The following is a 14398-nucleotide window of genomic DNA, read 5'->3' on the forward strand; positions in this document are numbered from 1 at the left end:
CAACTGCACTTTTCTTCTAAATTTATTTTCCAAGTTCCTCATTTCCCATGAAATCATACAGTAAGCCTGGTAAAGGTTGCAGTTTTTTAGGACAATTAGCAAAAATAAGTTGCGAGCTTTGTCCTCTTGCAGCACAGTGTGTTGGTAATCAGAAATCGTCAGTCAAATTATTTTCAGCTCAATGTGGACCATTGCATAAACTCGTTTCAGTGCCAGCCGGCTTCACATCAAGAAAATGGCCCACAACAAAAGTCTTCCCCACACCCATTCACACAGTAAGTAGATCATCCTTTCTCTACCTCATATAGAAAATTACATCTAAGGGACTGGATGAGTCATAAAATATATTCTTAAAGAACTATGCTCACATTTGTTTCTCAGTTTTTCTAGTCAGTCTCTTTGGTGCACTAATTGTAAACCATTTTGTCTTTTTAATTTTTTTTTACTTTTAGAGGGATACTTAGAGAAATATTCAATTCAATGTTGGCTTCATTGCGCATACGAGGATGAAAATATACTCCATCAGGACAAAAGTCTTGGAATGCAAATGTATCCCAAAACCTTAATTCTTCATAACTATGGACAATTGCACGCTTTCGTTTAGTGTTAACGATTTTGGGAAGATGCTTTTATGTCAAAGAAATTTACAACTTTGTAAAAGAATCTCAGGAGAGTTTAAGCTAATGGCCCAAATTGTGTCTGTGTCCCAATACTTTTGTCCATACATTGGATCTCAAATACAAAAAAGAGGCATATTCATTGCTCTAAGCATCATTGGGTTCCCATTGTGATGGAGGTCAACGTGTCAAACGTTTCCTCTCCACAGTACTTTCTCCCGACATTCAGACTTTGAAGCAGCGACGGTTCTGTTTTTATGTCTTAAAAATAAATTAAAACTCATTGCAGTCAGGAATCTATAAAAAAAAGGGCTACTCAAGACCCTACATTCAGATGAAGGACCAAAGCTGGTATCTGTCCGTGGGGTCGCAGGGCGTCAGGGCAGGATGCTCAAAACGGGCAGTCAAGCACATGTTCGAAATCGGCATGGAGAATAAGTGATTCTAGTTGGAGAGAAACAAAAATGCACATTCTTGTTAAAAAAATACACAGGATGAAAACGTTGAAATGGATCTTTCACAATTTGGTTAAAATGTGGTTTTTTTTTTCCAAATTGTTGAGCTTCAGCTCATCAAACTTACGTCCTGCAGCTCCCAATTTTGCTCTGGACCGACCGCCGTGTTCCCCCCTTTGTATTGGCAGACCTCCAGCTTGACAAGCCCCTCGGCCCCGTGCAAACACAGCTCCTTCTGAATGTTGTGTCGAATCTCGTGATGCGTGGAGAACTCAAAATACTACAGCAGCAAGCAAAAAAAAAAAAGTGATGGAAAAAATGATTCGACTTTTGTTATTAAGCGATAGAAGACATTTGCTTTCCCAACCTGGTTCCCTCCAAGTCCGTGACATGGGTACATGATCAGCTGTTTGCCCCCGTCATTGTTCTCGCCCGCGTCCAGACACGAGTCCTTGCCCACATTTTTCACCTAAACACAAAGAAAGGACGTGAAATGCAAAGCTAACAAACCCCCCCTGCAAGCTGTTCAAACAACTTGAGTGTCTGGACGCCAAGTTGGAACTGCTCTGGACCCGCTGGAGGTCCCGAGCAGAAACCCGCAGTGGTTACGCTGAGCCTTGAGGATTAGTCGGGGTGGGTTGAGTGCCCATTCTTACCGCGCCAAAGCGCAGAGGGTTCAGATCAGGCATGAAGACTTCAGGATAGACATTCTTCAAGTACCAGGAGAAACTTTTGCACTGCAGCCGCTCACGGAGGTCCACGCGCTTGGAGATGTCCCCAAAGCTTTTCTGTAGAGCAAAATAAAACAAACAGGATAAAATAGTCACCAAATTTGTCTTACAAAACACTTTTTTGTAAGACGGATTTATGTGTATGCGTAAATTTCCTCCACACCGATAGCTGGTGCAGAGGACTCCTTGAGGAATGTGCATTTGAAGGGTACTCGAGGTAGAGCCCTGAGGGATCTTTTAATGGCACCTATGAGGCCACATGTCAAGAAACGCTGCGAGCCTCTGTCATTTACCAGCGTTGCCTTCCTCCAGGCACTTACGTCTCTGCCTGCTGCCAGCAAGCTTTTATCGCAACCATTTCTTTTTTTTCCCTCCAATGTGCTTCCTTTTTAACGGAATGAGTTAAATACACTATTTGACCCGGTAGAATGTCGTTCACCTAGCGTGTAGAGTTGAGACAAACAGCTGCTGCTGGGTAATTAACAGAAGGGATATGTTGAAACTTGCCTCCTTAAGCACTAGCCGATGTGAGAAGTTTTCAACAATGAACTGAAAATGCTGACGAGAAGGTAGTACATACGTACATCTTTGGCCATCTGTCCCGCCTGCTGGTTACGACGGTAGAAGATCTCCTTATAATCATCCATCCAAACCTCGGCCAGTCGGACCTGGTTGCGGGCGATCACTTGCGTGCCTTTGGGAAAAGTATGGGGACTCTTGGTGCGGAAAACATGGCCGACGACAGAGCACGGGATGATCTCCAGCTGTCCGCCACATTGCCAGACCTGCCGGTGATATGAGATTAGCTCAGACGTGTTATTTTAAGATCCTTTAAAGTTTTAAAACATTTACAACTTTATTCAAATGCAATGAGAAATTGGCACGCTGAGAATCCTCACCCTGAAGGACATCTCAATATTCTCACCACCCCAGATTTCCATTTGCTCATCATAGCTTCCGACGTGGTAGAAGTATTCCTTCGAGATGGAGAACAGCCCGCCGGCAAACGTTGGGGTCCTACAGAAGACTTGGATTCAAAAGACGTTTCGGCAAAGTCGAGACGCGCCAGGGACGCTCGTCTCACTTAATCGGGTAGGTTTCATCCTTCCTCCTATTTTTCTCATGATCCGGGAGACTCTCCCATCCAAAGGACAAGCCCCAGTCAAAGTTGCCCCGGTTATGGTTATGGCCATACGGGGACGGCTTCATGAACTCAAAGGTGGTGAGATCAATGGTTGATATGTCCGGACTAACCACTGCGGTGGAGTTTTCGGCTATCCTGGCGAGCAGCGGCTCCAGCCAGCCGTTAAAGCATTCGCCTGAGAACACAAGAAACCCAATCGGTTCTGGTTCTGTACTCAACATTTCTTTTTTTTTTTATAGTGTGGACTCACAATGGGCATCCAGAAAAGTGAGCGTGTCACCGGTGGCCACAGACGCACCCAGCAACCGAGCAGTAATGAGGCCTTTCCTCTCAACTTGCCGGACGACTCGCACGATACTCAGCGTTTTCAGGTACTCGTCCAGCTGGTCCTTCAGGATGTCTGCAACGCAAGGAACAAAGGTCAGAAGTGGAGCGTGAATGCGTTTGACATTTAGAAACCATCTGGTTAAGTCGCATTTAAAGCTGCGATGACTATCGAAGTGATGACTGGAGAACATTTGCAATCCTCGGCATGAGTGACTCAACCAGAAGAAAAGAGGAGCAAACTTTGCTGGTAATCCTCACCACAGCGAGCTATTTGGTCAAACCAGTTTCCACCAAGGAAGGCTGCTGCATATCCAGCCACCGCCTGTGGCCTGGCCCCTCATAAGTAACTGAATCTGAGATGGATTGAACTGCCCCCCTCCCTCACAGTTTCTGTTACCAACCTTCAGCAAGAGTAAGCTTTTTAAGAAAGTACTCATCTAAAGTTCTCCCTTCCTGGAGCTACAAAAAAGAAAAAGGTCTTCCTCTCCATGTGAAATCAAACCCGGCAAAACAAACAAAAAAAAAACCAAAAAAAAGGGGGGGGGGGGTGCTTACCATCAACACTAGCATCATCCACCAGGATAATCTCCTTGAGGAGAATGGCAGGCGATGTATGCAGGACGCTGTACACGGTCCTTAGCAGGGTGCTCCAAGCCTCATTGTGAAAGACGATTATCACGCTGGTGGTTGGCAAGGGAGGGCATCGCTTGAAGGTCTGCTCAATACATCTGCAGAGAGAAGCACAAAGATGGGTCTGTCCGGAGGGCTTCCTCTGTGGCGTGTCGGATCACTGCCGTCACACCGCTACCGTGTGTGTGGTGACATTTTTGGTCTTCAAATGGGCAGTGAGAGAAATAAATGGATTAGATTGAATTAAAAACTTGGATGACAATTATTCCAGATTTTTAAAAAAAATATCTATAAATGGACTTCGCACAAATTTGTAGGGGTTTGCCATCTATAGTTTTATCATATTGTGCCAGTGGAGTTTTATTATTTTATTACCAATATTAGACAGTTCTAAATGGGCAGAGCTCAACAAGTAGGTGTGACCGCAGCTTGGGAGCTGAGCAATTATTTGGGAAAGGAGCGAGCGACATTTGGTTTGCACAAACATGGCCGACTCCATATTGAGTTGAAGCGCCAGTCAAACATGAGGTCTTTTGTATGAAGAGTGCGCGAGCAAACATACTCTGGTGGTCTTGTGTCTGCTCCCAGGTCCCGGCTCAGGGAGATGCGATCGCTGGCGTACAGATTGAAGCAGTGCTTCTGCTCGCCCTCCTCTTTTTCCTTCTGCTCGGCCGGGCTCAAGGAGTCCGTGTGGAAGGGCTTGCCGGAGGCGCCGGGAGCAACCGGGTTTTGGGGAGGTCTCTCCAGGGCCGGTTTGAGCTCGGGGGCCGTGTAGCGACCCAGCAAACAGCCGTCACCGTTTGAGCTGTGCTTCTGATGAACAGGGGCTTTAATCTGCATTTTTGGAATGGCGTCCCTGAAGTTATGAACGGCTCCCATCACCATGCCCAGCATGGTGTCCCGCTTCTCTTTAATCTCTTTCAGCCAAGGGTCCTCCAGCGGACTTCGGCTTTCCACTTCCCATTGTATGAAGAACACAAAGGTGACAAAGACCAGAGCAGCTACGACCAGTTTAAGGGGGTGCAGTCGTCGTCGGAGCACTCTGCGCAGTACTGTCATTCTTCTTGGATGGAGACGCAGATTGGTTTTTAAAGTGTAGGCCCAGCAACTGCAATACATCGATCAAAGTCAGGGTCACCTCAATATCAGGATCAAGAGCCACTGATGTCCTCAAGAGAATCACTCAATTATGAAACTGTAGCAAATTAAGAAAACTCAGAGGTGGCTTAACATGTTGGCATGAAGATTAAACGCAGCTCCTAAGAGCATTGACGTAAAGGAAAAAAAAAAAAACAACATGACAGGATCCGGCCCATCCTATGACTGGATCCGAATCGGAATCATAAAAGAATCGGATCGGGTACTGATACTATTAATGATTTAGTGCTGGTTTGGTCATTCTTGTCCATTTATTTTCCTCTATGCATGTTTCATCTGTTTCTGTGTTTACAATGCTTTATAATGAAACCAAGCTTTACCAGTGCATTTTCAACAACTTGGCATTTACTCAATACTATATGAAGCTTAATGATAATTCACAACTTTTGGGGAACGTCACAAAGTTACTTAATAGTGGTAATGACACAACACGAGAAAAAGTGACCCAATTCCACGTGCAGTTCAACTACTTTAATACAAAGTAAGCAGCCATGGAGTTGGTAACATTAACTTTTAATCATAAAACAAATATCCAAGTGTCATCAATTAACCACGTTGCTGAGAATTTCGCCAGGAGGAAGAAGGGGGGGGGGGGGGGGGAACTTACCATGAGTCAGTGAACTAGACGTGCAATAAAAAAAGGCTCCCAAATCGACTCCAACAAAAATACAAGGACCGAATTCATGTCGCCTTGCAACGGGGTAACGCGTCGCTACCTACACCGACGCCAAGGAAAAGCTGTTGTTGGTCAGGGAGAGAAAAAAATCCGAAAAAGATTTGTACTTCAGCAAACTTCCGTCTCGTTGGCTCCAGGTGCGCTGTTCTCAGGTAGAAGGCGGAGAGCAACTGATGCGCATGCGCAGAGCTGAACCCTTGTATCAAACTCCATGGCTGCAATAAAAGGGGAAAACCCCAACAAATATCAAGTGACTTATTGGGCAAACCCATTTTTAAAATCACTTATAATCTACACGTGGTCGTTAGTTTTAAACGTAAGCGTTTCTACTGGAGTCGCTCGCGTTAAATGAATTAATAAAGGATGGTGCCAGTGAGGTTTGTTCAAGAGCTCCATTCATCCACCCAGTTGCTGGGATACAAATAGCGGAGGAACGCGCTTTATTCAACACCGCATCCAATCGGCCTCTCTTGGGAACATTTAGCAAAAGTTACCAAAAAAAAGCAAAATAAAATGTAATTGGTGAAAACAAGTTGTTGGTTCTTGTTTTCATAGCCTGACACTTACCAGATGATAGATGACAAATCTCCCTGCTCTTTTCTTCGATGGTCACGATGAAGACTTTGATGTTAAGAGGAGCAATGAGGTGGATCCCACCCGTGGGGAAAACTGCCCTCGGCCACTATTGTGGAGCGAGTCTGCCTTCAACTGGGCTGGCTCTGGCACTGCAAGCATCCACAAACACTTGGAACACCAAGTACTACAATCGTAACAAACGTTAAAGAAAAAAAAAAACATAAAAGACAAACAATTACTATTATCATAAGCTATTACGCAACAATTGTACTTTTATCGTACTGCAATATTTGATCAACAAAATAAGAGAAATGGAATAAGTGTCAAGAAAAATATTCGAAGAAGCAGTTCAACAATAAACTTAAGAATTAATGAATAACACATGGTCAGCGGGATTTAAAACTAAACTTTATCAATGTTCAATCCCGTCACAGAGATTGTGTTAAATTGAACAGTTGTAGCAAATATGGTGGACAATATGCGAAAATGTTTGAAAGTCAGTGTGCAAATATGACACATAAAACCATACAAAAATAATCTTTATTTGTGTTCTGGATAAAGAAAAATAGTAAGGTGAATGGTTATTAAATTTATCCACAAAATAGTTGTCGATTTTACAACAGTATACAAATATAAAAAGTCTACACCCCCTGTTCAAATGCCATGTTTTTTGTGATCAGTAATGTAATTTTTAACCTGGAACCACTTACTGTATTCATTTATTTTTACCTTGCCTATCAAAATTGTTTGTACAGTTTATAGGCCGCGTTAATAATTGAATTGAAGTGAGTTACTTTAGTGTATTTTTTATATCACAAAACATTGCGTTTGAACAGAGGTGTGTAGACTTTTTTTTTTTTTTTTATTCCAGTCTAACTCCTCTATGACTTGCACAGACTAATTCCCAGTAAATAACTCCAACAAGTTGAACCAAACTTCCAGGCAGTCAAGATCTTATGGCCTTAGAGCAGAACGAGCTTTGTCCAAAATGTCCTTTCTCATTTTTGGATAATTTGGATGAGCAGCCAGCACCTGTGAATGGAGAGAAAATAATCTGTGATTACCAAATCATGAAAATCTTCCCATCTGTAAGCATCTTGAGACATCTCACCTTATGGCACACATCGATGGCATCAAAATGGCGCTTTGCTTTTAAGTAGTTGAACGCAAGCTTGTATCCTGAAATGTAAAATGTTCAAAATTTCCTTTAAAATAATCTAAACCAAAATTTGTCTTCATAAGTGATTTTAGCGAACATACCAATGGTTGGGTTGGACTGATTTCCGTATTTCCAAGCCAGTTCGTAGTTGAATGCCGCATCTCTGAATGCCTGCTCCTTCTCCATTATAAAACCTCGATACTCATAAGCTTTGCAGCATGACTGTAAATTGTTAAATTCTCAATTTAAAAAAATAAATAAAAATGTTATCAGGACATCCCGACTGTGACAGACCTTGTTATGATTGAGGCATCTCTTTAGGAGATCATCTGCCAAGTCGTACTTCCCCGAATGAATGTAGATGTCGGCCAAGAGCAGCCAGCTCTTCTCAAACTCGTCAGCGTCGACAATATTCCACGTCATCTTTGCGATACGTTTCAGTTGGTTCCTGGCTCGGGGAGTTTGCTTCAGCATCATGTATGCCGTTGCCATGGCTAACAGTGCTGGCACGTGATCTTTCTTTAAAATCCAAACACAATATCCTGGTCAAACAGGAACAAGGTGGCAACACCTCCCCCTTCTTGTCTGTTTTCTGATTTTGAAACGATCCTATTCACAAAAGTCAGCCAAGCATACCGTTATGGATTACTCACCTCATTGGTTGCAAACTCTGTGAAAACAGCGAGAGCTTTTTCTATATTGGCTTTCTGTTTTGTGGCTAGCAAGCAGTAGTTCTCCAGGATACGAAGTTGTACGTGTCCACCAGGGGTCTGCGGCTTTATTTCTTTTACGAGCCTCTCAGCGGTTCTCACCGCAACCTGCTCCGTCTCTTGCTTCTCTGTAGAGTTCCTGATTCAGAGAGGTTGACACATTAGTATTTTTTTAGTATGGAGTTGTATCATAAGAGGATAGAGGATTAGTAAATATTCTTTAAAAAAAAACAAAAGCAAAAAAAACCCAGTTCAATTATATACATTTTTGTCTGTCTTTTATGATTGATTAAGATGCTATCTCAAGGCACCCGTCCAGGAAATATTTTCAGTAATTTTTCACTCACCCAATTTCACCATCTAAATTCTCAAATACTTCTCCTCCCATAGTTTCACTGTCAGGATTTAGGTAGATTTCAATCATGTTGTAAATCGCATTTTGACCCCAGTCATTGTCTTTCCGTGCCTGGTTGAAGTGGCGCAGAGCAGCGTTTGGTTCCCCTGTGTACCTGAGCGACCGGCACAAATTTAGTTGTAGAACCTACATAAAAGAAATATTAAATCTCAAACAAAATCAGACTTACCATAGATAAAGTCCTTTACAGTAATTAAAACCAGGCTCAAACTTGGCCCGAGAAGAGTGCTTTTCTGCCCTATCAAAACATTTGGGTACATCTTCTAACTTTCCAGCCCTCCTCAGCAAGTCGATGAGACGTGACAATGTTGGGTAGTTGTCTTTCATGTAAAACAAAAAAGATAAAAAAAGTCATACAATTATACTTGACATGCTTTACCAATAAATTGTGTTTTGCACCTGGCTTGCGCTCCAGCAGTTGCTGATAACGGAAGACAGCCTGCTCATAGTCTTGTCTCCTGAACATAAGGTCGGCCATCATCTAAACAAAAACACATGCTGAAAATAAGTAAAGTGTTCCAGAAGAAGAACGGTGCAGTGAGAAGACTGAACCCACCAGAGTTGCATCTTCATTAAACTGGTCGTTCTTCAAGATGACGCTGCATTGTTCCTGGCACGAATCAAGCTCATCTATGGTGAGGAAAATTTGAGCCAACTCCAGCATCACCTAGAAATGTTGAGTTATGTGAATCCCTCTCCCTTACATGTAAGGATGAGATTCTAGAAGATGCTCAGGCCGGTGAAGCACAGCTGCGTCAGGGAGGACACAGGACGTTTTGATTCAGTAGTACAGACCTTGTGATCGGTCTCGCAGTAAACAAGAGCTTCTTTGTAGAACTTGATGGCTCTCTCATAGCCTCTCTGGCCCGTGTAGTGTTGTGCGATCTCGGAGCAGATCTTGGCGGCGAGCTGTTTTTGCATGGGGACGGCGTCGGGCTCCTCCACTTCCACCCGCTTTAGCACCTTGGCTTGTACATCACGGGCCTAGCGACAGTAGACAAGAACATTTCAAACATCTCATTGGTGATGAAGATTCCCAAAAAAATGCTCTGTGGCAGATCTGCTTGGAGAGAACCAAACAATTTGGAGGACTTACCCTTTGTAGGGTTGTTAAGGCTTCTTCTGTTTTGTCAACCTTATTTTGGACCTTGGCCAACAACATTAGATAACGGCAATCATCGGAGAGGGCCGTTAGTTCATTCGCTAGGTTGAGAGATAAAATAAAGTTGTAAATGACAAACAGTAGCTTCAGAACTGGACCGAAAAGTGGCACTCTGGCTCTCAAGTTGCACTTAAAAAAATCATCTCCGCATGACATCACCATCTATGATTTGTGCTGTGTGAGAAGAACTGTACCTGGCTCACGGGAGAGAGAGTCATGCAAGAGTTTCTCGCAGCGCTCGTATTGCTTCATCTTCATCAGCAGCTCAGCCAGGTCATAGCGCAGGAAGTTCTGCTGCTCGGACTTCAGCGCCGCTTCGTAGTAATGTATTGCCTGTGGAACAACCAGCTGATGTTTTTGTTGGAGCGAGGTAACCACGCGTGTCCCGACAAATGCTGAAACAAACCTTGGTGTAATAATGAGTCTTGACCAGAGCTTTCCCAAACTTGCTGGCGAGAGCGCCATCTTTGGGGGTTTTCTCCAGAGCGTGTTCATAGACCTCAATGGCCTTTTCTGGCTGAGGAGGAACAGTGGGTGATGGACCGCTGAGCACTGAGTCTTAAGAGACTTCATTAAAAAAAAATCATATCTTCCATTACTTACCTCTAAAATATGCATGTAAGCGTCTCCTAGTAAGACATATGTTTGAGGGCCTGGTAGCTTGTCCACCATTTCCCTGAAGAACAAACCAAAACATTCCATCAAATAGGTCACATGGATAAAAGTGGAGACTTGCTCACAACTTTATATCACGTCAGGATCTAATTTAATCCTGCTCACCTGTAGCAGCTCACATACAGACGCTTATCCTTTCTGTGGCTCAGGTAAATGTCGGCCATTTTCTCCTTGGCTTGGATGTAGTAGAGCTGCTCAGGTGTAATGTTTCTCAGCATGCTCAGAGCCAAGTCAGTGTCACCTCGAAACAAAGCCAGGTCTGCGTTGGCGATAGTGACACGGAGTTCTTCGGTCGTCCCCGAGAACTCATTGATGGCATCCTGCATCACCTTGGCTGCTTCATGCTGGAATGTTTGAATGCTATTTGAGTCCACAATAAAAGGTTAGTAATATGGATTATTTCTACCTGTTCTCCGTTGAGCCACAAGGCCTCGGCTAACTCCAAGAAGACGGAGACACAGTCTGCAGAACTCAGGTCAATCTTTTTATTTTTAGATTTAGCTGCTGATCCAGCCCTGCAGACCCCGGGAAGACTCAGTGCCATTTGTAAAATCTGTATCGCTTCAGTCAGCTCCCCCATTTTCTTCTTTGCTTGAGCTTTAATCAGGAGGTACAAGGGATGTTCCCGAATCTGGGATGGAGTAAGAAAACATGTTGAAATATTTTTTACGGACCTTGAGTACCCAAGACACTCTCACCTCAAAGTCATGGCTGAGGCAGACTTCAAGCGACTGCGAGCACAAAGTGAAATTGCCGCGCAACAAGTGGATCTGAGCCATGAGCAGATGCGCATCCGTATGAGAAGGACACTGTTCCAGGCAGTGCTGCAGGCTGCTCTGAGCACCATCCACATCACCTGAATGGACACAGAGTTAAAAAAAGATGTTTCCAGGAGCCGCCAGCCGGCGCTTTTCAATTGCCATGCTCACCGGACTGATATCGGACTTTGGCTTGGAGGAAGAGGCCTTGAAGGAGCCCCGGCACAATCTTGACTACTGTGTCCAACAATGCAGCACAGTGCCTGAGCTGAGGAGCAGGAGACTGGCCCTGGGGTGGAGGCTAAAGCACATCAGAGAATTTTTACAACAAATCTTCCATAACACATTTTCAAGGTGGAAAATGAGACCCAAGTTGTACCTTAGTGGGACACAGAGCAAGGTACTCCTTGACAATCTGTAAGAGGAAGTCAGGGTTCAATTTGTAAAAGTACTCCGCACCCAAAGGTAGACCCTGGAGAGTGGAGAAATGGGTTTCCACAGCTTCGTTCAGGAGCTTGGTCACCTCTTCTTGAGGGTGGCGCTTTTTTATTGCCACAAGTGCACGCAGATAAAGGAGGTCCTAATAAGATGGGGCAGAAAAAACCCCAAATAAACATTGTGCTCAGATATGACAAAAAATAATTACGTGAATCAACGATACCCCTGATTTTCCTATGGATTGCTGAATTTCCGTGAGAAATTCCAGCTGTTGGTCTGCATCTTCAAGGCGGCCTTCTATCAGCTGGCATCGAATGATACCTGTGCAACAAAATCACAAACAAAAAGATGTGAGGTAGGGCTGGGTTACAAAGTTCCATATCCAAACAACAAAAAACATTATTTTGTACAAATGTCAAAACTATTATACAAAATAGCTCAACCAAATACACATAACATCACTGATATTAAAAATATTTCATCTGCAATATATTTTAACTTTATCGGCTTCTCTTAACTGCCTCGCGGTTAGCATGTCTTATTTGTCTTCTTTTCGTGATAATACTTGTTAGAAGTAGAGTTTATCCACAGAGATGAATAAAAGCCATTATTTTACTTTACCAGTCAGTGCTGGGAGGCTGGTCTCATCCAGCGTCATGGCAGTCTTGTACCACTTTATGGCCTCCTTGACTTTCCCCTGAAGCACCATAAGATAGCCCAACTCTGTGGCTAAATCCGAGTTCCCTTCTATCACGCTGTAAGCCTTTTCCACCATCCTGAACACCTGCTCAAGCACTTTTTCATTTCTGCCACACTGAGAGGAATCAACACAAATAGTGAAATTCCACATTCAACAACCCTGAAGCAAAAACAAACAAGAAGAGTATTTCTTACAACTCTGGTGAATGCAAGAGACATTTTATAAGCCAGTTCTGGGTTTCGTGGTTCCAGCATGTCTAAACTGCTGATCAGGTTGGAAAGATGTTTCGTTGACTGCCAAGTGAGAAACACAAACAATACAAGTAACTCCATAAAGTCATGTCATGCCATCAGATTGGAATTATGTGAATTTACCTCAGTAATATCTCCATTTTTACACAAGAAATGCAGAGTAAGCATCTGTAGTGCGTCCAGGTTGTTTTTGTCCATTTGTAAAAGTCTGAAATGATACACAAGAAGTAAATTGAAATACAGAATTGATGGGAAAACAATCTGGCTGCTTACCTGATTGCCGCCTCGATTGTTTGCTCCCAGTCTTGGAGGTTTAAAAACAGCTTCATCTTCTTAATAAGAGCAGGCAAGAAGCCAGGGAAAGTGGCAATGATCTTATTAACCACATCTAATGCGCCAGAGTAGTTCTGACGATATTCGTAGTATTGTGCCTATGACAGAAGAGAAGACAGGAATGCAAAATGTGACAAAACCAAGCACCTCAAAACTTGAGTAAGGAAATTCAATCAAAGTATTGTCGTTAACTTACCTTTCCCATTAGAGCAAAAACATCTGGTCCGTCCTTCAGTCCTTCGTCAAAGTATTTTCCAGCCTTTCTGGCGTACGTATCCTTCCCACATGTCACATCGATCCATCCTTTCAGGATTATTCCCTAGAGAAAAAAAACAACAACTTTTTTTCCCTTATTCTTGTGCTAATGACTGCAGGTGGTTTTACCTCTTTTGAGCTATTGGAGAGTTTGACCATACGCTCTGTGTATTCTCTAGCTTTGTCATTCCGGCCTAACAGCCAGAGGAACATGCCAGCATGGTAAAGACTCTGGGGAGATGCACTTTTGCGGTCCTCCTTGATTTTTGCTTCGAGTTCTTGAACAACCTCTCTGTCTGGGATTACCGATACGGTTACAAAACTCTAGTACATTTATATGTCATCAATTAAAGGACCTTGGTGTCTTACCAGGTTTTGTCTTTTTCTTCTCAGCATAGACAAGTGCCATTAACGTGCACAGAGATACATCTTGTGTTTCTTTTAACGTGTCCAACTCAGCTGTGGCTTCGCGAATTGAATCTGGTTTTTTTTTTGGAGGGGGGCATTGTGGGTAATAGAGAGTTAAGTACACATATTATTAATACGAGACACAATTGTAAACAGTATTCGTGTATGATTGTGTTCAGTTTACCTTGCATTAAAGTGGCATATCCATGAAAGAAGGTGAGCACAGGGTCACCTCTGAATTTTGTCAGAGCTGCTGCTGCAGCTTTCACAGCATGGTTGAAATACTTTTCATTGCAATAATATCTGATTAAAGCCTGAGAAAAACAACAGAGTAAGTAATTGCAATTTACTTTGTTACTGTAAGTAGTAGATTTTTCAAGTATCTGTACTTTGAGTTAAGTAAGATGTTTCAAGTGTGCGTCTCAAGTGCAGGAGTTGAATAAGTATTTCTACGTTTATCAATGTTTTTACACAAGTATGCGTACATCAACGTAAATACAATGTTAGTATATTTTTCCATCAGTACATCACCCCAGAGCAAACGCACTAACCAAAAAACATGAGCACTCTTAAAAGCGTAATGTTCGCTCACCAGTGTCGTCTCTTCCGTCTCCATTTCGACTGAGAAACCCTGACCAACGCAAATAAAACTATAAAAACCTATTTTCCCGTTTGTTGGTAACGTTTATGATTAACAGCTACAGTCATGTTCCTTCGTCGTCAAGCAGGGTTTTCGCCATATTGAGTTCTCTCTTCTCGCGTTGCCTAGTAACTACGGACGGCTCATTCTTGTCTTCTTCGTGTTAATTTAAATGACAAG

General features: G+C 43.1%; 2 protein-coding genes across 3 annotated transcripts; both read right to left on the reverse strand.

Annotated features, from left to right (window-relative positions):
• Nucleotides 1-4: 4 nt before the first annotated feature.
• Nucleotides 5-6472, reverse strand: galnt3 (UDP-N-acetyl-alpha-D-galactosamine:polypeptide N-acetylgalactosaminyltransferase 3 (GalNAc-T3)). 2 transcript variants are annotated; one of them, XM_088382691.1, is made up of 12 exons: nt 6306-6472; nt 5670-5953; nt 4467-5012; nt 3830-4002; nt 3198-3347; nt 2888-3122; nt 2703-2820; nt 2388-2588; nt 1729-1860; nt 1440-1541; nt 1200-1352; nt 5-1061 (listed from the first exon to the last, which is right to left on the reverse strand). In XM_088382691.1, the coding sequence occupies exons 3-12, from the start codon at nt 4961-4963 to the stop codon at nt 948-950; spliced, it is 1875 nt and encodes a 624-aa protein (XP_088238817.1). In that variant the 5' UTR covers nt 4964-5012; nt 5670-5953; nt 6306-6472; the 3' UTR covers nt 5-947. The 2 variants fall into 2 exon arrangements, with proteins under 2 accessions (XP_088238817.1, XP_088238819.1); XM_088382693.1 differs by lacking the exon at nt 5670-5953 and having other exon boundaries at nt 6306-6469.
• A 364-nt stretch (nt 6473-6836) lies between these two features.
• ttc21b (tetratricopeptide repeat domain 21B) lies at nt 6837-14373 on the reverse strand. Its single transcript, XM_088382684.1, has 29 exons — nt 14171-14373; nt 13763-13892; nt 13540-13650; nt 13300-13466; nt 13112-13234; nt 12856-13013; nt 12706-12790; nt 12526-12624; nt 12253-12445; nt 11855-11952; nt 11573-11773; nt 11365-11494; nt 11134-11291; nt 10842-11066; nt 10541-10779; nt 10364-10436; nt 10167-10277; nt 9955-10093; nt 9695-9801; nt 9394-9582; nt 9155-9265; nt 8998-9079; nt 8768-8918; nt 8531-8692; nt 8127-8322; nt 7768-7992; nt 7575-7695; nt 7426-7493; nt 6837-7346 (listed from the first exon to the last, which is right to left on the reverse strand). The coding sequence occupies exons 1-29, from the start codon at nt 14192-14194 to the stop codon at nt 7269-7271; spliced, it is 3954 nt and encodes a 1317-aa protein (XP_088238810.1). The 5' UTR covers nt 14195-14373; the 3' UTR covers nt 6837-7268.
• Nucleotides 14374-14398: the final 25 nt, after the last annotated feature.

This window comes from Syngnathus floridae, chromosome 8, assembly GCF_059516105.1.
Source record: "Syngnathus floridae isolate MCC-2025c chromosome 8, RoL_Sflo_1.0, whole genome shotgun sequence".
NCBI lineage: Eukaryota > Metazoa > Chordata > Actinopteri > Syngnathiformes > Syngnathidae > Syngnathus > Syngnathus floridae.